The following is a 27993-nucleotide window of genomic DNA, read 5'->3' on the forward strand; positions in this document are numbered from 1 at the left end:
CACGAATTATAAACTTAACGATGAATCACAGATTTTTTAGATTTTTACCTTTCAGTCCATTCTTTGATACTCAGAGTCTTAAAAGTATGTTATCAGTGGTGAGTCAGCGGCTCTGGTAAACAGGCCACATCTGCAAGAAAGCCATCCTTGCAGGAAAAACTAATTCTTTGATAGCACACCATATATAACCATAGTGTTAAACTGTAGACAAACATTAAATAACCTCGTCACAAAGTTTGACTAATGGTGGGCCAATAGAAATTTAGGGAATGAAGGAATATATATCCAAGCCTGTAACCGAGTCTAGCAGCTTTCCTATTGGTCCATATAATCTATTATCTGAGATATTTAGGCCAGCAAGCTCAAGAATTAGACAGCATAATGGAAATTCATTAGTATGCAGACTACATCCCAAACAAGACAAGTTTTCTCTGATATAAAGTGGAACAAGTAGGCTCAATAAAGACACTATTGTGCTCTTGCTTGATCCAACCCATAAATGTCTGCCTCATTGCTCTATCACTGCATTAGTCAAGTCAATTATTCCATCAAAAATAATACAGGATATTGGCTCCTCATTTCTCTACACTTCTTCTCAAACTCGTATTTCTTATGTTTCATCAACTTCTCCAGCACTCTTCTAATCATATTTCTGTCAATGATTTACGTTAAAGTTTATTAAATTGATTCATTACTCTGTTATAATGTATGTTAACAAATATAAAGTTGATGTAAATTATGAAGAAATGGATTTTGGCTATGGATTTATAACATACTTCAAAGATATCCTGAACTACCAATTTGGCACATTTTTTTTACTTAACTTAATTTTATGTTATGATTAAGATTCCTTCATATTTGAACTCTTCCCATCAAGGGCAATAGATATACAGTCCTTCAATATGAATATATATCAATTACATAAAGAAAATCAGCAGGTGAAAATATAGAAAAACCCTGCATTTTCTCTCCTTTTCAAAGTTAAATTAATGTAGATTAGAGTTATCCTATTTTTTTGAAGATTACATTTTTGAAATCTAAGTGAAAAACACATTAAAAATACTACCAGGTTTACATTTTCGGAAAAAATGGAAAGTAATTATTTACATATATATATATATATTTAGAGAGTCTTAATTTACTAAAGGCAATTTTTGAGATAGACTATGACTCTGCAAAAAAAAATTCAATTTTCTAATACTTATGTTAATAAAAATATCCAAAAAATAACTCTAAGCACTCTTTTTTTCTCTTTTTGTTTCTTTTTTGACCAACTACATCGATTTTTTCTACTTTATTATTTATAGAACAGTTTTGATATGAAATAGAAAAATGAATTAAGTCAACCGTGTAATGAATATCTGTTGGAATGAAAATAATTTTTTATACTAATCTTTATTTTGATGAGATAAAATAAATAGATAAACCAAAAAAATATTTTAATTTCTTTTTTTCATTTCAAAACTATTGTACTTTAACAAATCCCTTTTACATTGTAGAAGGTAGGGTAAAAAAGAACATACCAAAAAAATTACATGTTTCATAAATAAATTACCATTCATGTCAAAGATATAAATTAATTTTTAAAACTTAATTACTTAGCGTATACTAAAATCATTTGATCTTTTTCCTTTCTTTAGAGAGCCCAAAGTCTCCACTTTTTGTTTAGATTAAATTCAAAACGTTACAGTTTGTTATCATGACACAAGAACTACAAATGTAAAAGATTGCAACATTGCATTTTAACCAGAATGTTCCTTAAAGCGGTTGTTTTGGCCAAATATGGCTCAAAGCCAACCCTTTACAGTGTCAAGGAGTGCATGTACAAGGATTAACTATTGAAACTGTTTACAAAAGCTATACAGAACAGCCGAATCTCTCTATGACGAAGATGGCCATGGACGTCAATGTCTCAAAGTCCACCGTATCAAGGCGCCTCAAAGAGTCTCAAATAGTACAAATCATTAAAGCAGAGATGGTGAAAAAAAGCAAGCAATGGTTGGGATGCAATCGTTAATTCTTGGACAATTACTCTTGACATCACTAATCATAAGATCCAAATCTCTTAAATTATAATTTCTAGAGGTAAGTAGAGTTCCATACCTACAGAATCTGGCACCCAAATATTGAGGACTTAAAAGAATCTGTCAATAAGGAATAGGCTTTTATATCAGAGGCCTAAATGAAAAGCACCTGCAGAAAATTCTGCAGCCACCTGAAAGCTGTTTTTTCTACTTCTTACGGTAGTCATATTCAATATTAATTTCCTTAATTTCATTATTATTAATTATATCAATAAATTTTTTTACATATAAAATGATTACAAAATATATCTTTATTTAATTTGTTCATTTTAGTATCAACACTTTTACACGACCGGCTAAAACTACCTTGCAATATCTACCAAAATTATACTTTTATTTATCTTAAAATCAAACTAGGCTCAACTTGATTAGGATTTGAGCCACTGATTCCAAAAATTAAATTTTCTATTTCAGACTCAGATTCTTAAGGCAAAAGTAATTAAGTTTTCAGAACTTTGTGTCATATTTAGGATTCAACACTTTATTGAGTACTTGGAGTTGAATACATGATATGAACCTATTTTAAAACCTAAAGCTTACAAATTAAAAAAAAAAAAAACATCTGTATAATGTATTTATCATGCTTAGAAACTAGTAAAAAAGTATAATAGTCTTACCTTCACAGAAGGAGGTCGACTCATAAATCCTCCATTCTCAATGATGACTCGTTTATTCTCCTCGATGAGATTTTGATCATCATCTAGTCTTGGTACAACTACATGTCCATTACGAAGATGATTTGATGAAGAGTCGGGCTGAGCCTTTCTCCGTGGTGAAGAAGATGTATTATTATTCATTTGGGCGGTAGAATGATCACAAATGAGGGAGGCTTCCGAATCAAACCCTGTAACATTTAAATTAAATAATTAATTTTAGCCCACAAATTTACATATTTGTTTTATATAATTTTAAATTGAATTAAAATTATGCAAATCAGTCTGCGTAAACATAAATATGTAGGTCCTTTTTATATGCAGATATAGCACAAATTTCTCCCTCCTATTTTGAGACTCCTGATTAGAGTGGTTGCCTCACATTTGTAGTAGTAGTATATATCAATTTTTCAATGTTGTAGCACGATACCATGACATTTTGGACTCTAAGGAAAAGGTGGATATTAAAAATTCAGTGTCAAATTAAAAAAATGTAAATGACAGACTGAAAAGTTCCCATTTATTGCTTTATAAAAAATGTAATTTATTAATAGAGATGTAAAAAGTGTTGAAATCCTCTTGAGTATACAATGTAAATAAAAAGTATTAGTGTAATCCTAAAAGATATTATTGCACTCATTAAATTATTCTCTATTTTGAAAATGCAAACGTATTATTTATTTAATTCTATCGCAAAAAATTTGCATAAAAAGAAACAGAAAAAAGACCCCAGATCAGTTGTTAGTCTCCCAATTCTTTGCAACTATTTAATTATTTTTCCAATTTAAGATCTAAAAAGTAACTTCTAAGTATTCCATTTTTGTGAAGAAAAATATTTTCCCAATTATTCAAATATGGAATCCACTGACTTTACATAAATCGACCCATATTTTGAAACTACCACTTTTTTCAGATATTTTATGCAAGAAGATAGAAAAAATATTTAATTATTATTTAGCACTGCAACCAGAATCAGATTGATAAATTGGACTATTCTTAATTTTTCTTGGTTGATTAAGGTAAGAAGATTTTTGGAAAACGGTGCTTTTTACGTTTTTACTGGAGACATCCAAAAAATATTGGTTCCAGTGTACTTGTATAATTATTATAATGGACTATGTTATTGAAATTATTTTTTTCAAGTTTCAATTGAGTGTTGGACTTAAGGAGTTATCCTTTTTTTCACATTGGCTCAAATCAAAAGGAAATAAAATATATTACAGCAAAAGTACATTTCCTTATATACAATTTAGAAGAAAAAGAACTCATTGTTAACAGATTTTACTTTAATATTGTAATTAATGTGTTCAAGAAGTTAAATTAATGTTTAATTAAGATGATAAGTTGAAATATAGTTGTACCGTGGTACAAAAAAAAAATCTTCCTTACAATGGAATTTCTTTTAATAATTAACGAGAACTAATTAAAATTCAACACATCAACGTTCAGTAGACTGATAAAGCAAAAAAACAACAGAAAAATTGTGATTTTTGTCTAAATTCTGTGCGTAATTTAAAATTTCTTAAGAAAAAAAAAGAACCAAAATTACAAATGAGATCAATATCTTGACTTACAAGTTTAATTCGTTTATTTGCTCCTTGACGGCACTCGTTAGTCACAAAAATAATTGATAAAGGAATTCAAAACATATAAGAAATAATTTTGAAAAATTACATTTTTTACGTCTCATAGCATAACTCTCGGCCAGGTCGTATCTTATATTAAACTCGTAAGTTAATGCAAATTTTTGCCAAGAGCTCAGCTTGTGTCTAAAATAACTTTATTTGAGGGACACTCTCATCTTAAGGTACTACTTTATATCATTGAAATTTATAGGCCAAGACATTTAAGACAATAAATAGCGGAGTTATTCACAAAAATTAAATTAAAAAGTTTAAAAAAAATAGTTGTAATGAAAAATAATGCGGTAAAATCTCCGAATATCGAAATGTTCACAAAAAAGTTAAATAGAACCCTTTTTATATCTTATATAGTTTATAATTACTCATAGTTGTATCGAAGAAAGCTTATAGGATTAAATATATAAAAATAGAATAAAAATTATAGTAAAACTTATACTATTTATGAAAATTTATTTAATTTTTGTGAAAAAGCTACATTGCAGTTAAAATTATTTTGTACCCTTCCTTTTAATACTTTGAAAAGTATCGAAGAAATAATATACTATAATCTAGTTTTTTCCAATCGAAAGGTTGAGACATATAAGTGATTCGTAAAGAGAGCAAATCAATTATGTCCGTAATATTTAATTAGATAACGTAGAAATTCTATACATAAGGATTGATCATGATTCGATTGATCTCAGAAAATTTATATTGTATATTTTTTTTGCTACAAGATGAATTAAAACTGGTATCCTTATTCATATTTGACATTTTTATAAAAAAAATGGTTTTTCTTTTTTTATAAATATTATTATCTGTATAAACACAATTTCTTCTTCATTTCCCCACTTTTTTTCTATTTTCGTCCTCCTCATATACGTATATATTGTGTGGGGAGAAAAAAATTTAAATTATCAAAAAATAATTTTTAAAGAATCAACAAAAGATAACTCTAAAACAATTTATCATATGTTTAAATACTATATTTGCCTATATCTTTCCTTCAATAGGCTATCCCAGAAGCAATAAAAGCCTCAACACACCGGCAAACAGATTAACAGCTGTTATCCATGGAGTACCATACTGAAATGATGGCAACTTGGAGCAAATCCAAATTGGGTGAAATGTACAGCAGACATTTTTCTTCAATACACCTCAAACTTCAAAGTACAGGTGGATGAGAACAGTCCTAAATGAGGACCACATGGAGGAAGGGCAGATGACAGCCATATTGTTTCTGCAGAAGTTTTTGTTCTTCAAGGCTGTATTTCGTTGTAATTGACTTCTAAATTATGTGAGTAGTCCAGATAGAAGCACCAACGTTTCTGTAGCCTTTTAGCACTTACAAAAGGCAGGAACGCCTTGCTTTTTAGTTGTTGCACCAACCTCTTTATACTTAGAGACATGGGATAAAAAAAATGGTTCATTTTTCCTAAAGCTGTCGTTTGGTTGTGTTATGAAACTTCATGGTTAAAAATAATGGAGATAAACCCGTAATTAAGTACTACTACAGGGTTTAAGTTATCACTCTGTTGTTGCGATACAAGGGCAAAGACAAATAAAGTAATGTTTGAAACTATTATTTAAAAACTATGACGATTTCATGCGGTAAAATCTCTAAATATCAAAAATGTTCAGCAAAAAGTTACATAGAACCATTTTTAATATCTTATATGGGTTATAATTACTCATCAAAGAAAGCTTCTAGGTTTAAAAATATAAAAATTGAATAAAAATTAGGGTATAATTTATTATATTTATAAATATATAGTAATTAATGCCTATGCACTTACATATACAAAGCTCTGCTTAAGTATGTTATATAAGGATTGTTTTTACTTATCTCATTAATATACATATGTTCATAAATAAATGTATACGTATTAACCTAATTTTATGACAGCAAAGCCTTTACATCTCCTATCCATGTCATTTTGCGAGTAAAAAATAATACTCTCCCGACAATAATATTCATCATGTCTTGATTCAATCGTCCAAAAAAATCAAATTCATGATTAATGTTGTCAGTATACTAATATTTTTGTAGAGTTTATATAACCAGTATTGATTTGTCGTTATTTTTAAATACTTTTATGACAACAAAAATAAACCAAAAATGTCATTAAGGGGAATTCAACTACACATGAGCAATTTTGCTTGTTATTGATTGGCCATGGCCAGTAGTGCGGGAAACATAAGAGCTAATGGGTTATGGAGCCACAAATCCTTTGTGAAATTTCTCCTATTATTGTCAAATAAAAACATAGTCCCTTTCTTAAAAAATTTGAATATCAAAAATTTTCTATTATTTTTTAATTTGTTTCTTTTAAGGATGCAAGGAATTCAATCTTAAGCTATTAAAAAAGTTTTTGTCTCTTCTATATATATCTTTTTTTAATTTGACATTTATAAAAGAAAACAATTAAACTATGTCAAAATTGTTAAATAAGGCAAATACACCCTCAAAGAAAAGTCGAAATCACAGACTTCCCCCTCCCTTCTAAATAAATCCTGCTAACGCCTTTGATGATGTCGCTGTTATATAACTTGTCAGCCTTCCACCTGCAAATAAATACTTAGTGCCGCTGGCGAGAACTTTTTTAGAAATTTATTAGGCCAAGTGAGGACATTCAAGAAAGTTGGAACATTGACTTGGAGCCAATCTTGGACAATTTTGGAGCCGTGGGCCGACAAAGAGTATTTTTGGAACGAATACAAATACCAAGCCGCAACCTTGCTCATCCACGGGATGACGGTGTTCTTTAGGAGGTTGTGTTATCCAACTGTGAGCTGTTTAGCTCATGCACTGTTAGTAGACACCATGCAAAAGATAACAAAGGTTAAACCTTAGGCCTAAAATAGCAACTTTAGGTTAAGCGTACTTGCTTATTTAACCTTGTCCATAGTCCTCCTTCGTAAGCATTTGCACACTATGGTCGACAACGATAATCATGATGGAGTTGGCATGCTTGCTCAACAAATTTAGTACAATCTCGGTCTTACTCTAGGCGATCCACTAGTAATTCTTGTTGTTGGTCAAAGTGTCGACGGAAAAAACTATAGTGTCTGACAAAAATCTAAGAGGAGGAATTTTTCCAATCTTCAACTGCCTCAATATTTTGGGCTATTGTTCCAGTGACTTATCTTTGTCGATAGTGGAGATGAGATGGAGCCTTTCCCTGGTCATCCCCACGACTAAAAAACATTTATGGAAAGGGAAAAAGGAAGTGTATATCTAATAAAAGTGTCCATATATATTTGACTGATGTGGCAAAAATGTATACAAAACACAAGCATCACTCATCAGCTCATTACCCACTCAGTTCCTCATTACTCATTACTTCTTCATTACTCCTCCTCATTCTCTGCTAATTAGAACTAAGGTCTCTTGAGAAAACGTTCACTGATAAGGATTGGGAAAATGTCTTCTATATTTCTTCATTTATTGGTAGATTTTTATCATTTTTTCCTTTATAGGAGGATGTATATTAGGGTGCTTTGTGTTTCAACTTTATTCAAATGTCAATTTATGCGCGTGCGGAAAAGTTGTGCAAAATTGTATTGTTCTACAATGTCATCTGTAGTTTTGACATTTCGATCAAAGTTTGACAAACATAAATTATTCTTTAGTTTTCATAAACTTACATTGACAGACACATTTTTTCAACCAATTTAGCATATTAGTAATGTTTTTTTCGAAAGTCATTGTATGGAGTAATAAGCCAAAAAACGGACTTTAGTGTACTGTTTACTATTTCACAATAAAAAGATCAAAATACATGTTCAAATTTTCCTGGTATAACATCTTCTCTTTTTGCTTTCATCGTGATGTACGACCCTTTTGAAAGAAATACATACATTGACTTAATATAGAGATTTCGATGGCAGTTCAAAATTATAAGGATTAAAATCTTTAGTCTTCTGCAATAAGCAACAGCTATGGAAAAGGATTCAGTAAATAATACGAGTATTATTGGAATTGGTAAACTGATGAGGGAATTTTCTTTTCCAAAACTGATGTCATTATTATATAACTCCTGAATAGAGAACTTCCTTTTCTATTACATGCAATTATATTCCAAACCTGATTATTATGTGTATGTGCTCATAAAAGACGGAGAGTAACGCTGCAAATTTAATGCGAAAGATGATTATAAGTCATTGCTGGACTCTGAAAAGAATTCTGGATCAACATCAGAATAGTTCTTGCATCCTTTCTTGTAGATTTCCTTCTTCCCCTTGCCTTCGTCACATCTCCTTGTAGCTACTCTAATGAATCCTCATGATAGCTAAGCCGCTCTTCACCAAACATTCTTGAAATTGTCAGGGATCCCATTTATAATTTCCGTTTCTTATTTTTAAAATTTCCCAAAATTCTTCCGATCATCATCAATATTAAGATACAAGTTGGTCGAGAGTTGGAGAGGGACGTTAGATCCACTTACAGCTTCATTTATTTTTTCTTTAGTGATAAATTGTTTTGACTTACGAGTTACGTCAATGAACGATTTAAACTCGTATGTCAAATGTACTCGATATTATTTTATCTCATGTAAAAAAGATGTATTATAACTTCTACGTCCACTAAAGGAAATAAGGTGATAGATTGAACATTTATTACACCATCAGAGCTGAATATCATTTCTTTAGTTAGAATTAAGGATTATCAATGTAAGAGAAACAACATTATGGAACATAATAGTATACCCTTTGTAACAGCGGATATCTTTGCTCAATCATGCGTGTATGTTGTCACCTCTATGCACAAGGTACCCACAACATAATTTCCTGTTTCCAAAAGTAAATAAAATATATTTTATTTATAAATAAAGTTTTTTATAAAAAATATTACACATCAAAAATTTAGTTTTGCTCATTTTGGAAAATCAAATCAGATTGACGATGTCACATATTGTTGAATAAAACCGAACCTTTTTGTTTTTGCTTTTCATAAGAATATTTTAAAGGGATAATCTTTAGACACAAAAAGATACCTATAGTACATTTAGTAATTCGTAAATGGTGATTCCCCAAAGATCTTAAAAATATATGTTTTTCCGGAACAAATCTGTTTTTAATAACTTGATGTAAACAAATTGTAGTAGTTTGAGAATGACACTGGATTAGATGATATCAATTTTAGCCCTCTAACATCATTATTTCTAGAGTTATTTCTGTCAAAGAATCTTGCAAATTTCACATTATGAAAATAAAATGAAAAAATCGTTTAAGTATATACAAAATTGAAGCAATAAAACTGATTTTCATAAGTTCCATAATTAACACACAAATGATCAGTTGTAATTCGTTTAATTTGATATGAAAATAGTACGTACTCGTATTAAATATCCTATTAATACTTTAATAAACCCAGAATTTATTAAAACTTTCCGATAGACAACATTTAAAGATCTTCAATCCATTTGCCATTATAATTAGAAATAAGTTCTTCTGTGAAACATTATGAAGATCAAAATTAAGACTAACTCGCTAAGCCTCTTCTTCCTTCATTTACCTTATTCACTTTTTTAATTGGTATTCTACAGAAGTTCCCTTTTTCCGTTTGGACAATTATTCATTTTTTGAGTTTTAAATTTTTTATCCATTTTCGAATCAACAGCCCATGCGTTAAAAAAATTTTGAGACACGGGGAATCGATATTTTTGTATAAAAAAATTCACTCATTTGAAAAAAAAACATAAACAAATTATCCCACTAGAACCTAGGAATCAGGTTTGATCAGAATGTAATTTATTAATAAGTACCTAACTCATAACTTTGAACAATTTTTATTTTATGTCTAAAGTCGGTATGGGGTTCTATCTTTTAAATAAACAACCTTAAGTGTTCTATCAGGGAGATCTGCTATTAAGTTGTATGTCCGTCCATCTATCACGCAGATTAGCAAGTTTATTTTTCATAGGGTGTCAAAACAAAAATCACGTCATGAGTTAGTTGTAAAGAAATAATTTTACATTATAAATAAATATTGGTCGAGTAGGTTAGAGCCAAAGGCTTTTCGAGTTTAGAAAAATGAAGTTAGATGGCGAGCTCCGGGTTCAGGCCTATACTGAATCCACCTCTAGTTCATATTATTCATGTTTTACTACAAAATATTTTCGAATTGTTTTTTATTTGTTTATCAAGACAGTAAATATATGTTTTAACATATTTTGAGAGTTAATAATAGTAACAAAAAAGTAGAATAAGATTAAAAAATACTGAAATTTTCATTTAGTTAGAACCAATTTTTAAGTTTGTGTATTTATGTGTTATAGAACATTGACATTTTGCATCGGTTAATTTCTTACTACTTCTTGACAATTATTCCACACAAGATATAATTAAAAATCGAAGTAAGTGAAAAAACAAACCCCCTTAAGACATATCTTGCATATATTAAATAAAGAAAATGTCAAAATCTTAAGATAATTTATCTTAATAACCATGTATGTATGATAATAGATTATACTTTAATATAAATATTTAGGAATAAGTGTATGTTAGCTTACAGTTTATATTTAGAAACAAAGAGGTAAGAATTCTGAGGTTCAAACTTTTACCTAAATACACCTATGCATAAAGAAAAAATGCATTTTTGGTTAAAAAACTTTTTATTTAGATATATTTTTTGTTCTTTTACCTACCTCAGGGTTACATTTTATGAATAATATATTTTCACTCATTTACATAACAACGTAGTTAAATTATGTGTAGATATGAAAATCGTGAATGTTTTGGGGCATGTTAAAAAAAAAGAAAATCAAACTGGTAACTGTGACCATTTGAAGAATGTTTCAGAGAAAAGCACCTCTGCTGTCATGACATTTGATTCGATCAGCTATACTCAGCTGTGCCTAGTGTTGTGCCTGTCCCTATTTATTTAGTCCAGTCTTCGTACTGTCGGTCTTTGATACCTATCCTTTGTACTATCGGTCATAAGGGCATTTTATGTACAAATTGATGAAAATCGTATGTACTTTGGGCTTTGGGTTAAAAAAATACACCAAAAATCAAACTGGTAACACTGAGGATTTTAAGAATGTTTTGGAGGAGAGCAGTTATTCTGTCATGAAGTTTTATTAGATCAGCTTCAATCAGCTGTTATCAGAACAGTCCAGTCTTATGACGGTTCCTTATGACTGTCAGTCGGTCATAAGGGTGCTTGATCCTTCCCAGTATATAGTGATGAAAGTTGTGTTTATTTGGGCATTTTTAATAAAAAGAAACCGATAATCAAAATGGTAAGCCTAATAATTTAGAATATTTTGAAGAAGAGCAGTTTAGCTTTCATAACATTTAATTTCATCGACTACAATCAGCTGTGACAAGGGAGGAGTGGAAGATAATGTAAATAAAGGCATAAGAAATACAAATCTCATATTGTTTAAAAAAAGGAAAGTTAAATCAGGAGCTACTTTTATCAAGGCCACGAAATAATTCCCAAGCCCCTCAATTAACACAGGGACAACAATTTTAAATTACATTATCATAATGAGATCTATTAATTTTAAGATTTTCGTATTGTCATGTGAAATGGCATACTTTATGAGAACGCACTTGGCCTTGTTTGCAAATAAATAGCATGTAGATCTGACAAATACTTTCATGTATTTAATTTGGCTTTCAATATATATTTTATCCTTATTGGGCATATTCACAAATTACAAAAATAATTTCAAATCAATTATTTTTCAAAGAAAAGTAATATTCAATGTCATTATCTTATTAAACAATTTAAATAGAGCAGTGGGGCTCAATTACCGAAGGTGTATAAACATGTTATCTACGTAAAAAAGATATTAATCTTTTTTTTCCTCATAAAAATAGGTCACAATTTATTTTCTTAAAAAGAATCAATTACAAATAATGTACTTGTTGAAATATTTGTTTAAAAAGTTATTTAATTAATTGACTTTTATGAACCACTAATATTTGGCGTTTTCATTTAAGTCAGTATTGTTGATCTTCGCCATCTTGGGTACCTAAACATTTCAATAACTCAAAACCCCTTTTGATTATAAATAAAGAAAATTGTGACTTACTGTGCTAATGTACTTATTATGTTGGATAAAAAGTGATTTTGCTATATGCAATAAAATTAAGAAAGGTTAAGAACATGTCCCACTAACTGAAATTGATTATATCGATGATATCAAAATACCATTTAAAGTTGAAATACCGTACGATCAAATTGACAGAGTTTGTATATAATATGCTCAAATTAAGTAATAATTATTTGAATGTTTTCTAATTGTACTTATTCCATTTCAAGTAAGGTCAAATTTTCAATAAATTCGAGAAACTTTTTAAAAAATAATCAAATTTAGTAAAATCGAGTTTTTTTTTTTTTAATTGAGTGATACTCAAATCCAACACTTATCAAACACAAAAATTGTCTATTGATGCACAAAATAAATTTGTTAAATTATCATAATATTAAATGATATCGTGAGAATATTTACTCTTACGGAAACTTTCTTTAATCAACTAAAGCAAAAAGTTATTATATAGGCATACACCATGCAGGTAGCAACTCGAGATTTAATATAAACAAGAAAATACTCGTATAAATATAAGGACAACTACAAAAATATTGCTCTATACCATGGATCTATATACAGATAAGTTTTGAGATCATAATAACAATACTAACGCCTTCACTTCAATTAATATCATTCAAATTAATAATTCCTACAGGCTTGAACATTTTATCAAATTTTACTTTAAACATTCATTTTTTTAACATATCAGCCATCATATCTTCAATTAACAATAAACTAGTGTAATCTAATTTGCCTCCACTGGATTTTTGGTTAAATGATCTCTTATATAAACATGCTTGTCACTACCATGATATGGGAGGCTCTTAGTCATACTTATGGTCGACTCATTACGTTCAAAAATCACGGTACGGCTATTAAAAAGTAGCTGATTTAATCCAGAAAGCTTAGGAAGCACTGCTTTAAAGCTCAATACCTTTATGAAAGTATTAAGCATGTACCAAATACTTTTGTTGAAAATTATCTATTAGTTATTTATACCAATCTCTGAAAACCTAAATAATATGTGCATAGAACTTGTCAAAAAATTATGTTAAAAACATTCTTTTACGCTTCACTAAGCTTTTTTATTTGCCTTTTATATTATATTCAGAGATTATTTATCATATTGCATTATATATTAGATATACAGAGTGGTCCATTGAGATTTGAACTTATACTTATTCAATAATTAATGAAGGTTGAGTTCTCTTGCTTACGTAGAAATCGGGGAAATGACAACTGAACCTGATAGACAAATTTCTATTCCTGAACTGGAAGGAGTTGGGCGTCTCAAGGACCACTTTTTACGCCAACAGCAAGTCCTAAAACGTTGGAAAGGAAAAAAAAGCTCTTTCAAAAAGACCAAACTATACCCAGAGGAGTTAAAGAAAACAGCCCAGGTTGATCCCCACAAGTCGATGAGGACGAATGCAAGATATCAAAAATTTGGGTACAATGAGCCTTGTTATGGTGGAGAGGCCGCTTTAGACAGCAACAATGAAAGAAATCCTTATTCTTTATTTCAACACTCTTTTGAACTCTTTTTGACACTTTCGGCCCACGCACAGCCCTGATGCCAACCACCTCGACTACACCTTTTGGGTGCGTGTCGAGGGGAAGTCTTGCAGTGTCCTTCATCCAAACACGAAGCCCTTCGAAGCTACTGGCATCCAGCACTGGGATGCCATGACAGCAGGTACCAGAGCCTCCTTTACCGCCTGGAAGCCGTCATTGCCGCTAAGGTAGCCTACATTAATGATTAAGAGAGTTTTGACACACATCTATTTATAACATTATATGTTTTGAAATATTATCATTAATTGATCAAATATATCTTGTTGAATTTGAAAGATCAAAGTGTACAAATTTAAATGGACTACTCGGTAACATATATTTAAATATCAAGCTACAGTTCTTTTTTAATTTATTACTTGATATGTTTAATCTCCTCAGTCGTAATGAGTATACGAATAAAATGACAAAGTAATAATAATTTGAAATTCTTCTTTTATAGAGCAAATTGTATAAAAATTAGAACTAGCCGATGTGTAAAACTCTCGAAAATTGACATGGTAACACTCACAACTTTAAAAATATTTTGAAGAAATGCAGCCTAGCTCTCATAATTTTTCAATGAATTAGCTAGATGCATCCACGAGAGAACGAGGAAGGAAATGATTACAAACCCAAATTTGTATCTAATAAGGACAGAGAATTGAATTTTTCGGACATCGATCCTCAATTATTGTTCGAGTCCAATAAGGCTTTACAATTGTAACTAAAGATTCAAATATTGTTTAAATTGCAGTGAACGTAAAAAAAAACATCTATGGGAAATGCTCTAAAAATATGAAAATTTATTTATTTCCTTACTCACTAATACGTTAGAATTTTCAAAATAGGAAAGGACAATTAAAAAGATCATTTATATTCGGCATACTTTTAAAAAAAATTATGCTAACTTCAATACTTGCCTCTGTTTACTCTAACTTCTTTTTGGGGTTATTATGTAATTAGCCTTGAACATCTCTAACTAAAAGAAAATCCTCACCTATCTATGGTTTAAATTGATTTCAAAATGCATTATAAAATAAATATATATAAATTTAAACATAATTGTAATATTTTCCCGGTATTAATGCTAAGATAAATGTAAGAAGTATTTTTTTATAGCAGTAATTCCTTTTTTCCCTGACAGACTGTCAGACAGCTGATCTTAACAATGGTCTTAATTTAGTAATACAATATGTTTTACTCCCGTCTTTTACTCGTTCTCTTATACAAATCCCATCTCTACTTATAACCAAAGAGGGAAAATTTATTTTTAATTGTTAGTGTAAAAAAAAAAAAAAGATATTTTGGCAACTTTGAGAGACAAAATATCTACTAAAAACATCACTGAGTCAAGTATGCTGTTTCTTACTTGCTAAATTGTATAAATTTTCAAAATAGTGAGAAATAATAGAATAAAAATATTATTATTTTCCAGATTTCCAACATATACTATTGTGTCATTCTTTACTTAGGACTGAAGAAGGCAGTCCCTTCTTGGTCCTGTCTAGTTCCACTCCTGCATATTAGCCCTAAAACTTATACAGTTTGATCCTCGATGACATTGCTCAAATGTACTTTTTCTCTGTTTTAATCACTACTTGTAATGACAGTCTGAGTGACCGGTCTCAAAGCCTGATCCTGAAGGACCTGTCCTAAAAATTGATACTGAAAGACCAGTTACAAGGATTTATCGGACCGGTCCTAAGTCTGGACTAGACCGAATTATAAGGTCACAACCTTATCCACATAGGGGTGTGTTTTTTATAAATGTATGCTCACGAGGATTGTACAAGCACTTTATACTTCTATCTTTCATTCTAAAGAATTAAATGTAATGTTAACAGCTTTTAAAAATATAAAAACACCTTTCAGGTTGCTACTACAAAAAGTAAACATCTTTTTAGGTCATGTTTTTTATACAACACTAAAAATGTGTTTCAATCTTATTCTAAAAATTAAGTTCCTATTTTTCTTTTTTTTTCTAGAGTAAATAAGAGGGAGGAGTGACGTATAAAAAAACTTTTGAAGATTTATTAGAAATATATGCAAATATGTATGTTAGATAAATAAAATATATATATTTCCAAATTCATATATATATCCATAACTTCCAGCAGTATTTCAGTTATGGGTATCAATTGGCGATCTTGTTGTCAAGACTAAGATCAAAGTAACGAAAATTACAATAAGCAAAATATATTTCAATATGTTTGTTTCATCTTTTAATACATAACAGTAGGGAAGATACTTTTTGTAATATGGATTTTGATAAGAAGATTATTTGTATCTTTTAGCACATAATCCAAAACTAATTTTGCCAAAAAAAAAATATTTTCTCAATATATAATTTTTACAAGATGAATAGTATGCTATAGATGAATAGAATAAGTTTCCTGTCAACTATCCCGTTTCTTAAGTTCAAGTCACACAGTTGCATCACTTGAACTGGCATTTAAAAAAATCCACAAAATCACTAAGGAGTATGAAAAGTCCAGCACTGCAAAGATTTTAGAACAGTTAATGCAAAAATGTATGCACTTTAGGTCGAAAGAACTTATGCCCCAACTAAGCCCCTACTAGTGATGTAAATCGTGTGTATTTTTTAGTTGGTCCATATTTTTGAAAGGGGTAATCGAAGAATAAATTTTCTTTTCCATCGCATTAGTAATTATTATTTAATTCCTAGGTACTTTTTTACCAATTATATTCCAAACCTGATTGAAGATTCGTCCGTTCTCATAAGAGACGGTGAGTAACCTTCAGGAGTTATAATTATAAATCATTGTTGAACTCAGAGTATAATTGGGGATCGACATCTGAGTAATTCTTGCCAATGTCGTGATATATTTCCTTCTTCTTCTCCTCCCTTGTCACAGCTGATATTTGCAAATCTCCAACAAAACATTCCTAAAATTGTCATTGTTACCATGTTGATTTTCTTTTTTTAAGATGCCCATTATAAACACAATTTTCGTTGTTAGCTCTGACCTTACCTCCATTGAATCCCTTTATATAGCGTGCAAATAAACACCTTGATCCTGCCAAATAACCCATAGTAAAATTAAAGACCTTTAGTGATACTTACGTCAACGCGAGCGAGTGATCTCAAAAGTTATTAGTACATTACAATGTTTATTATCTTAGGACATTATAACAATGTTTGTCCGAAAAGGAGTTAGGCTTAGTGATGCTCCAAACAAGTTTATATAGACACAGTTGGTCGAAGGGAGAGATAAACATATGTCAGAGGAAAATAGAAATATTTACCAGTGTGAAAACATAAGGCTAGACGATTACTAAATTTATTTACACGAAATGTTATTTCAAAAGTAAATTTTAATATCACATAGCACTCCTATTTTACTTCAAAATAAGTAGGTTGCACCTTATATTCTGATCTCAAAGAAACTATGCATTGTTTGCTCCATATGTTGTATCTAGTTGATATCGCATTGTATTTATATATATCAACTTTATTTTAACGTTTGTTTAATTACACGTGATTTAAGTATTTCATAGTGATTTGAAATATTAGTTCCTGAAAAAATATGAAATTGACTCGTTAACACTTTCGTGCAATAATTTTTCATAACTTTTTTACATAAGTTATCAAGGCAACAGCTCATTGATGATTCCATATCACGTTCGCTACGTTGTGACCTACATGAGGGTAAAGCTACATATGGTTTCTTAGTCTGTGATGTGCATCACATGTGGTCAAAGTAAAAAAAAATTTAGTTTCAAAAATTGAACTTTTTTGGTGCGATGTCAAGTTAAAGTGGGTCACGCTTTTTATTCCTCTCACAACGATATCTTGAGGCTGACTGAAGATATGCACAAAACAATGTATTGCAGTACAGGAATATACAAGTATGAGCCTGTTACAGCATACGTGTTATATGGCCATGATGTACAATCCTACAGTACAATAAAAAATTGGTATAACAAATTCAAGAGTGTCCGGAGTTTGATCCACAACGAATTTTGTGAAGGTCGTCCAAATTTGGTTCTTGCACAAGAATAAATTTATATTGTGCATAAACTAATAATCGTCATGTAACTTACAGAGTCAGCAAGACATCTTTGGGAATCAGTATGACCAGTATCTATAGGATATTGCACAAAAAATTTGGCTGTAAAGAAGATTTGTTAACATTGGATACCATGTAATGTGGGAAATGATTAAAAGATATATAAATAACTAAAACTATATTATAAAGTTGATACATGTAAATAACATGCTACCCATTGGATACAACAAATGTAAGTTACAACACATAGTGTATTTGACGCCAGAGTTATAAGTAGTAACCTACGTACTATCCAATAATCCTTCTTATTTTTTATCGTTTTAAATTGACTTTGTGTTATGTATTTAATATTTCCTTACATGTTCTTATCTTCTTGTATATTCGTTATGTATTATAAGTACTGTGTTTTACGTATTATAAATAGTCCTGTATTGTGTAAATAAATTAGAGTATAGTTAGAATACACATGATCTTATAAACAGTGTTACATTATTCCTCCACGTGAATTCTTCTCCTCATGTCTCTTGGTCATCCTGGATCTCTCCTACTATAAATAAGATTGTGTCTCTCCCTCGTCAAGACGCAACACTTTGATTATGAATATTTATTCTTAAGTTTGTAAATGTATGGATTGCAATACTTTAAAAGTGAATTAAGAATCAGTAAGAAAAAAAAAAGATTTGGTCAATGCAATTTTGTATCATTTTAAAACTATTTAATATATTTTCCACACGCAAATATCAATTAACATGCTAAACTTACTTGTATAAACATATTTCATTCAAACCAATTAATCCTCTTTTTATAATATTCTTACATACATAAGTTTGGGGTTTCCAAAAGATACAATTTGTTATTTTTATAGTAAAAAAATATTTTATTATATTATATAAAAGTTTCAATGTAATATTCATCGTTAGTCTATACCAACATTGGGAATTAGAGTAATAACCATCAGTTTTTGACGAGGTTGTGTGTATTATATAAAGTAATATATACGATAATAAAATTATGCTCTCACATCTAAAAAAAAAAAAGAAAAATCAAAGAAATTAAAAGGAACAATTTATTTTTGCAAAGCAATTAATTAAATTCTCTAAATTATCAAGAAAAATTGTAAATTTACGAATAATTCTTACACCAGGCATTATCAAGATAAATAAAGAATAATATATCGGACGATTTCATGTTTCACAACATACTGAAATATATACGCGATAAAAAGTATATTCAAAAGAATAGACCGATTTTTGTAAATTTTTGGGTGTAATATATTTTAATTTACTATAAGAGACTTAAAAATAACAATTTGATTGTACTTTTTGTGAGAAAGATTTTTTGTAGCCCAATTTTATCACAATGCCGTGTAGATACATACATTTATCAATGGGGGCATGCATGGATAAATATAATTATATCAATTGGGTTAACTGATGAAAAATGAGGATTCTATCATTATCATCAATTCAAATAAATAACAATTCATTTATCAATATTCACATAAGATAATTTTCCTAATAAAATTACCAAATTTAGATTTTATTATCGAGGGAGTGGATTTTATATCCGAAAAATTAAAGGATAATATATATTACTATTTATTTGCAATAAATATTTATAATAAAACCATTAAGGAGAGAGTGAGAAAAAGAAATCCCTTCATACGACCTCTGCAACACTATAAAATAAACAATAAAAAGAGAGAGAGGCTTTGCAAATTTATAGCTTTAATGACGTGGCTCTTCCGTTCAGGATTGGATCCAAATTCATTGCAAAACATTATTGCAAAGTCCAATTTTGAAGACATTAAACTCTTCAAAAATATAATCTATGTTGCTCTTAACGTAATTAGTTTAGCTTTTTACATGCGTTTTGTGATTGTTCTTTTGTTTTAATTTTTGTGACACCTATAAAATTCTTGTTTTTTAAGATCTTTTCAATTTTTAAAAGTTTAAAATAATCTTTAGGATAGGGCACAATTTTTCTTGAGAATGAAGATTACCGACTTGTTAATCATTATTCCGAAAACAGACCGGTTTTCGACCAAAAATTTGACCTTTTTTTTTACCTTCAAAAATAAAAGAAAGGGTTATATTGCAAACTTTTGCAAACTTTATTAAATGCAAAAAGTTAGCCAAAACCTAAATACATTTTTTTTTATTTAAAATATTTTCTTATTGATTACTATGAAGTTGGTATTTCGTTTTAGCCTTCCCTGGGGAAAAAATCCACCTTTTCATGGTCTACAACTTTTATTTTATTGGCTATATGCGTACATCAGCTAGCTTGGGCGTCTATCCACGCACAACCAACAACCATTTTCGAACACAGAAACATATTTTACTTTTATTTTGATTGCTTTCTGTTCTAATTTATTAATTCAATAATTATTTCGCTAATTTGTCACATCCTATTTTTTGATGGTTTTTTTAGGTGAGGTTTTTTATTTATTTCCTCGCGTACATTTTTTCTTTTTGTGATTGTTTTATTGGTAATAAGTTGTGGATAAATACTTTTTTTATCGTTTATAAATACTCTGACTGTGTAATAGTAATGAAAAAAACAACAACTATCCAAAGTTAATTCAACAATTCACAAATAGTTAAGTCAATCACACAAACCAACAACCTCCAGCTTCAACTAAAACTTCTAACCTAGCTCTGAACAAGCAAAGGCCTAGTTGAGGAACTCCCTGTCTATTAAAGCGGCTTTTTTTTTTACTTTTTTCGTATTTCGATTATTTGACTCTTTCTCCAAGATGTTTTACACATAGTAGTACAAAGGGCTCACATTTGCCATGCTAACAGCCAATATTTCCTTTCCCTAAGCACGACACTGGATCTCTAAACATCAATTTCAGCTCTCTAACATATTATATATAGAGTGTTTTTGCGTCTTTGGGCGTGTATCCGGCACGTACGCACACAATACTGTCCACATGGAGCTCGTCTTCGGAAGACATCTAAGAATGTTGTATTTATGATTATACCGTTTTGTCATTTAAATCTAATAAACACACTTTTATAATAGATTCCAGGGTTGTCAGGATATTGAGGTCAAAACTTGTTCCGGATTTAAATTAACTACCCTGTATCCTTATACAGCATAATATATACATATATTATTAATCTTGAAATTGTTTTTTAGTACAAGGACAAAAAAATGTAAAAAGAGGTTAGATACGTGAATCGAATACAAGGATTTATTGACATAGGAAAGGCCAAAATACCTACCAACATAAAATACATTTTTTTAAATATATTTATATAAGAATTTTTTTTTTGTCTACTGCCCAATAAGAAAGGCTTCTGAAAGGATGATGGAAAAATACTACAAATGAAATAAAAGAAATGTATTTTATTTTCTATAACTTTAAAACATATATTGAATGAAAAATAGGTTATTATGTATAGCAGAAAAAAAGTGTACAACCCTGAAATTACTAAATAGTTTGTAAAACAAAAAAAAAAATTTTTTTATATAACAGTTTTTATATTTTTAAATCATAGTTTAAAATCATAAGTCGAATTACATAAATCATAAAATTATTTGGCAAGGAGTTAATTTTAATACTTGGTTTTTGATAAAACAAGTTTCAAGTATCAGTAGAATTTTTCGTATAATTTGTAACTTAACCAAACAGCATCTAATTTTAATTAAAACTAGGGGTGGTCCGATGCATTAGAATCGACAATGTTTAGCTTTTTTCAATGTATTGGTTATTGGAAATGGCAAAAAAATGCTGATTCCACAGATACCTGTACTTATATATTTATATACATAATTAAAAAAAAAAAATAAAATTATTTTATTTGAAATGGTCAACCCATAACAGTCCGTGAGGATCATAGTATAGACTAATCTAAGTTTAATACCAGGGGCTCCTACCTGTAAGGACCCAGAATAAAACCATTTTTTGTTTAATTCTTATTTTAACACATAATAAGTCACATAATATTAGACTTACAATGAGCTTTTCAAGCTTATTGGCAAACTTGGTTTATATTACTTAACCTCTATTGTTTTACAAATAAGTGTATAAGCTTTCATTTGGTCGTTTCGACCCATTGATTTTATATTTTTGTTTCTTTCTGTTTGTATGTTTATAAAATATTATGTAAGAGTTGGTTTATAAAAAACTCGTCTTTCATTAAATATCTAGAGAGACAAACAAAGTCACAAAATTATGTTTGGATGGGACCAATAGAGAAAATAGTTGCAAACAATCGAATTTAAAAAATGGGTGGAATAAAGCAGTTTGTATTAGTATGTACCAAGTGGGGACACAAAACTCAAAGTGGCATGAATAAATTACGAAAACGTCATGTTTATGGAATCAAGAAAAGACAATTCAATTTAAAAGGATATGATTAAATAACATATTGAGTAATACATATGTTGCTTAAAACGAAAAGAAGCTTCTTTTTTTTTAATATTAAGATCAATTTAAGCTGACGTAGATAAAAAATATCATTAACATGTTGATATTGAAAGTAGGGGTGGGAATTACCGATTTTCGCATTACGAAATATTTCAACGTTCTTGAACCATTCATTTTTTGTTTAATTGGTAACTAATCTATAAAATTTAAAATCATGAAACAAATACATTTACATCAAAAATTATCCTTAAGTTGCATTTTCAATTTTCGACCTTCGTTGATGTCAAGATATTTAAATATAGACCAATGTCTTTATAAATATTTATTTAATTGGTCCTAAAAAGTCTTTATGAATGTAAACTTGAATAAATAATTTACACATAGGAGTTGTATTCAATAATCCCTGATTTTTTTAATTTACTCCAAGCACTTTGATTTACCCTGAGTATTCTCAGCGAATGCTTTGACAAGTATTAAATTTAATTCTGCAACCGTTTTCTTCAAATGGTAATAGAAAATCAATTATGTGCGCAAATCATAGTTTCAAGGAACCAAATGGGACATTTACAAAACTATTGTAACTGTACTGATGTATGAAAATTGAATTTTTCAATGTCATTATGCTTTCATTTTTTGAAAAGAACCAATTTTACAGGAATTCCGTTATTCATTTTCAAAAATATATGTATGTTCAATAAATTTTACGTCATGAAATCCTGCACAAAGACAATTTTACAAAAAATGTGACACCCAAATGTTTTATTCATTTTCACGAATCAAACTTTTCTAAAAAAAAATCTTATTTATTTCCACTCTCAACAACGGAATATTGTTTTGTCATACTTTCTTTTTTTAAATATATCTTCGTACGTTAGGGCGGTGTGTTATTCAACTTTTTCGAATTTCGATTAAATTCAATGCGGAAAACTTTCATTTGGTAACAAAATAGTTTACCCAAAATTGTATTCTTCAAAAATAGTATCTTTAGGTCGCACATCTCGTTGAAAAATTTAATATTGCAAAAACAAGTATTAAAGTCATTAATTGTATAATTACACAAATTTTCTTCAAAAACACACTTTAATAGATATTTTATTAACCTAAAGCATATGTTACTAAATCTTTTTCTAAAGTAATTATATCAAGTAAAAAGAAAAATAACGTCAGGAAATTTGAATAAATGGTTGTGCAATCTATCTATCCTCTCACTTTGGCAAAAAAATCACTATGGCAGCTGACTTTTATCATATAGCTGGTTTAAATTTGGATCAAGAAGGAATACCATTATTTGCCCCGGAACAAAGGGGCGAAGGCCTACTCGCACTTTCGGCCTCGTATGACTGTATGTAGATAAATTTTATTAATCAAATAAATCAGAATCCATCAAGCTTTTATAATCTTTTATTATTTTTTTAAACTAATAACTGGTTCAAGAGAAATTTACGTTTGAAAAATCGAATATTTTCGCGGTACGGATAGCTTACACACACTGTAAATGTTAAAATTACTTTTTTTGCCCTATAAACTAATTTTACGAAAAAAACAATAAAAAAAATTATTTTGAAAAATGCCTATTATAATTATTTTATTTAAAATAACAAACTCGGTCTTATTTTAATTTTTATTGACTAAATAAATAATTTTTCCCTTTTTTCAAACTTACACCAAGATGCGCAGCTTTATGATGACATGGTAGAAGAATAAAATTTTGCAAAGGTTATTTTTTTACCGTATAACGACTTTTCCATCCTAGCCTGTATCGAAATTTGAAAAAAGTGAAAAAAACAAACCATTTTAAAATACGTAAAAAACCTCAATATTTGAATATACTTGAATAAACTTGGAATTTATTTATCTTTTTGGCAATAAAAGTCATATTAATAAAATCAAATACATAGAGAGAAGGGATTAGTCTAATATTATTGAGGTTCTGCGACTTTTTAAGAATTTACAAAACATCATAACTCTGTGGTGTACATATTTTAATTTCCCAAAAAATGGAGATGTGGCTTAATTAGTGTTGGTTTTATTTAGCAGACTGTAAATATTTTGACATTAGTAAAATTAAGATTATATCTTGATTCTTTTTCATCTTTAAAAAGAAAATGATTTAAAAATTTCTTTATTTTTTATTCAATCACTATTTTGTTAAATATTAATGTAAATCCTTATTGTAAATATTATATAAAAATGGAAAAACACAGCTCAATGAACAACAGGCTCTAGATAAATTATTCTTTTGAACTTAATTTGCGTCGGTTAGCACCCCAGTCGTTCTTAAGGAAGGAAATATCCCAAATGTAGATATAGGATTTCTGTAAAAGCCAGGTGAGAATATATAAGCTAGACATATGGTATTACTTAATCAAGAAAATTAGTGATATCAGCTGCATGTAATATATTTTTGTATGGAAAAAATGAATTACTACTATAGAGAAAAGAGCTTTCTATATATAATATAGCATTAGTACAAGGAAAATATCATAATTATAGTTCAAAACATCTATATTTATTTATTGTTCATTTGAGAAACAATTTATACCAAAGATAGGCTAGAATTCTTCTTTTAAAAGGAGATGTTAACACACCCACGACTGACTCAATAATGAACAAAAAAGAAGAAAGAGCACACGCATCAACCGTTTTTCATTTTCTAATCAATATATACTTCGTTTTTTCTCTACACACATCCTATCTTTAACTATATGTGAATCAACTTCCGAGTCAATTCTTAGGTCAGTTTGAGTTAGTATAATGTTTACTCATACTTAATCAGTGCAACTCTATCTGACCAATTGAAGGAACATGAAAAAAATTAGATAGACCAAGTTTTGCATGAACAGGTCCTTCTTTTTACATCCTGAAAATCGACTTATCCAATAAAACCAAACATTCAATCCAAGAATACTCTGGGCAAAATATAAAAATAAGACATATTTTGGCAAGTGAGAACAATTTATCACCCGACATTTAGTGGGAAAGAAATCAAAATCAAATCAAATTAAAAAAATCCACCCTTCCTCTGAGAGAAACCCGACAACTGCAAAAGGACAAAAGGCAAAAAAAAAAAAACTGAGATGCAAGCATACTTGTGACTATGTCGTATGGTAAGGGGGTATTAAACCTCTTACACTAAACTCTGGTTGTTAAATTTGTGGAAGAGACAACAGTTTTTGTCAAGAAAACAAAAGAATGAACTGATAAAAAATTTGGATTTTTTTGTCACAATTTGAAATTAATAATATTTTTTTATTTCACTTTTTTTTCACACTTGTCTTTTCTGATAAAATTGTGTTTCTTTAATCTAGATTAACATGTAATTTATCTTTTTAAATCGAGAATTTTGTGTTTATAGAAAAATATTTTTTTTTGTAATATCAACATGAATTAATGTTTTTGTAATATTAAAATGAATCAATGTTTTTTTTGTTCTGTTTTCAAGGCTGTAAATAATAGAAAAAATAATGACATATAGGTTGTAGCAAATATAAACAAAAGACATACGTCTATTAGGCTTTGATTCGTATACAGTATGCCGAAAAATTGATGGTGGTATAAAAAATATCCGTAAACAAAAATATTTTTGGTCGGAATTAAATGAAATTTGGCTGATATAATCATTAGGCAATATTGAATTTTTCTCATGAAATAATTTTCGATGATCACATCATACATTATTATAAAAGGGCTCAAAAAACACCACAGGATGATAGTTGAAATTCAATATCCGAAATGGTGAGAAAGCACTCTTTGGAGACCAGGGCAAAGGTTGTTGGAATGATAGAGGTTGGATCAAACGAGAAAGACGTTGCACAAAGGTTACAGATTCCTCTCAGAACCATTGAGAATGAGTGTAAGAAAAGGAAGGATGGACAAATCCTTGCAAGTCAGAAGGGTTGAGGAAGGAAGAAGAAAATTATCAAAGTCCCCAAAGTGGTGATTTCAAAATCTTTGACCAAAAAGAGGCAATCCACAAGGAAACATGCAGCAAAATTGATTTTAATGGGATATCCAATATCCAAGTCATATGTCCACAACTACCTGAGGCACTCTTTGAATGTTTTGCCATACAAACCTCGTCTGCACCCCAAACATTCAGAAAACCAAAGGAAGGGCCGGCTTCAATTCTGTCGTGAGCGGAAACAATGGACTGCAGATGACTGGAAATGTATCCTCTTCAGTGATGAAAATCCATTTGAACTATTTCATGCCCCAAATCCCCAAACAGATCGGGATTAGGCAATAGATAAGGGAGATGTGGAACTCACTCCAACTGTGAAATTTCCTTTTAAAATTCAGGTTTGTGCCGTTAGCCTGGGTTTAGAGGGAACGCAGTGAAAATGCCCCAGCAACTTCAGAGAATGATTTTTTTTTTTTAAACTGATAAGAGCTTGGGTAAAAATTTCTCCAAATACTTTGAATAATACTATTACCCCAGTTCCTTTAAGTATATGAAGAATATCTATTTGTATTCTTCTTCCATCTAATATTCTTTCCCTTATAAATTGGTTAGTGTAGCTCTTGATATTTTTGATTTAGTTTTTCAAACATTTTGAGTAGACTAGCGCTTTTAATAATGCCATTGATTGTTTTTCAGTAAATATTTATTCTTTTTCAGTATTTATGTTTATTTTTTTAAAGTTATTAATGTCTGTTTTTGAAGGAATGCAATCTTTCAAATTTAAATTTTTGAAGTAAAAAAGTAGTTGACTTTCTTTTGGAACAGCTTAAGAAAATAATTGCCAACCAATTTTTTTAATTGAATGCTATAATACGGAATAAATCACTTATCTAATAAGCTTCTATTCATTTTATATTTGTATCTTATAAGCTCATGTAATTACAAATTAAACATTGCATGTCGTAATTACTAATAATTGTCTGTCTTTTATATGTATAATCTCTTATAAATTAAGGTCATTAAAAATTTATCTGAAGAAATTTAGGAGAATTATATAATATTTTTAAAGAAAAGCAAATACCAGAAGAATATTCTCTTTTTTTTAAATAGATACTAAGACATTAAAAAATAATTAAAAATATAAAAAGTTTCTGCTTAAAAAAATCATCAAAATTGTTGAGCTCAAATCCTTTAACAATTTAAAAAAAAAAATACAAAATTGAATATTTTATTCACATTTTAAAAATACTATTAAGATATCTTACAAATAAACTACAGAAAAATATTAAAGTTTTTGTTTATCGCAAAAGAGTAAAGTTTTATTCAACCTCGGTTACTTCATTTGGGTGTTATTTCGAGACTTAACTATCTTTTTAGTATCGTTTTTATCATTTATTTGATCCACTTTATATTTCAATGCTAAATTTATCTCAATTATCTATATATATTTTTGAAGATATTATCGTTCATTATTTCTTGAATGACAAACAAATTCTGGAAGTAAATATAAATGTTTGTATGACTGTTTTTATGCTTTATGATTATTTATCTTCACGGAGAATGAATATTAGAAGTGGTAAAGTCTACAGTTTACTAAATTTAATATATTCTTGTCTTGTTTATGAAGGCAATCTCTTCAGTATTTAAAAATAAATTTTTGAAAGAGAAGATATGAAAAATTGGTCTTTCTATAGTTTGGAAGAAGAAACTTCTATTCAT

The 27993-nt window shown here is 29.2% G+C and overlaps 1 protein-coding gene across 2 annotated transcripts in view; it reads right to left on the minus strand.

The window, feature by feature from the left end:
- LOC121115226 (uncharacterized) overlaps window positions 1-27993 on the minus strand; it is a 439152-nt gene that overhangs the window by 172861 nt on the left and 238298 nt on the right. For both annotated transcript variants that reach the window (XM_040709425.2, XM_071887446.1), the window contains exon 2: window positions 2702-2928. In XM_040709425.2, coding sequence (XP_040565359.2) covers window positions 2702-2928 — 227 coding nt within the window. The remainder of the gene's footprint in view (window positions 1-2701; window positions 2929-27993) is intronic.

This window comes from Lepeophtheirus salmonis, chromosome 3, assembly GCF_016086655.4.
Source record: "Lepeophtheirus salmonis chromosome 3, UVic_Lsal_1.4, whole genome shotgun sequence".
In the NCBI taxonomy this organism is placed as follows: Eukaryota; Metazoa; Arthropoda; class Copepoda; order Siphonostomatoida; family Caligidae; genus Lepeophtheirus; species Lepeophtheirus salmonis.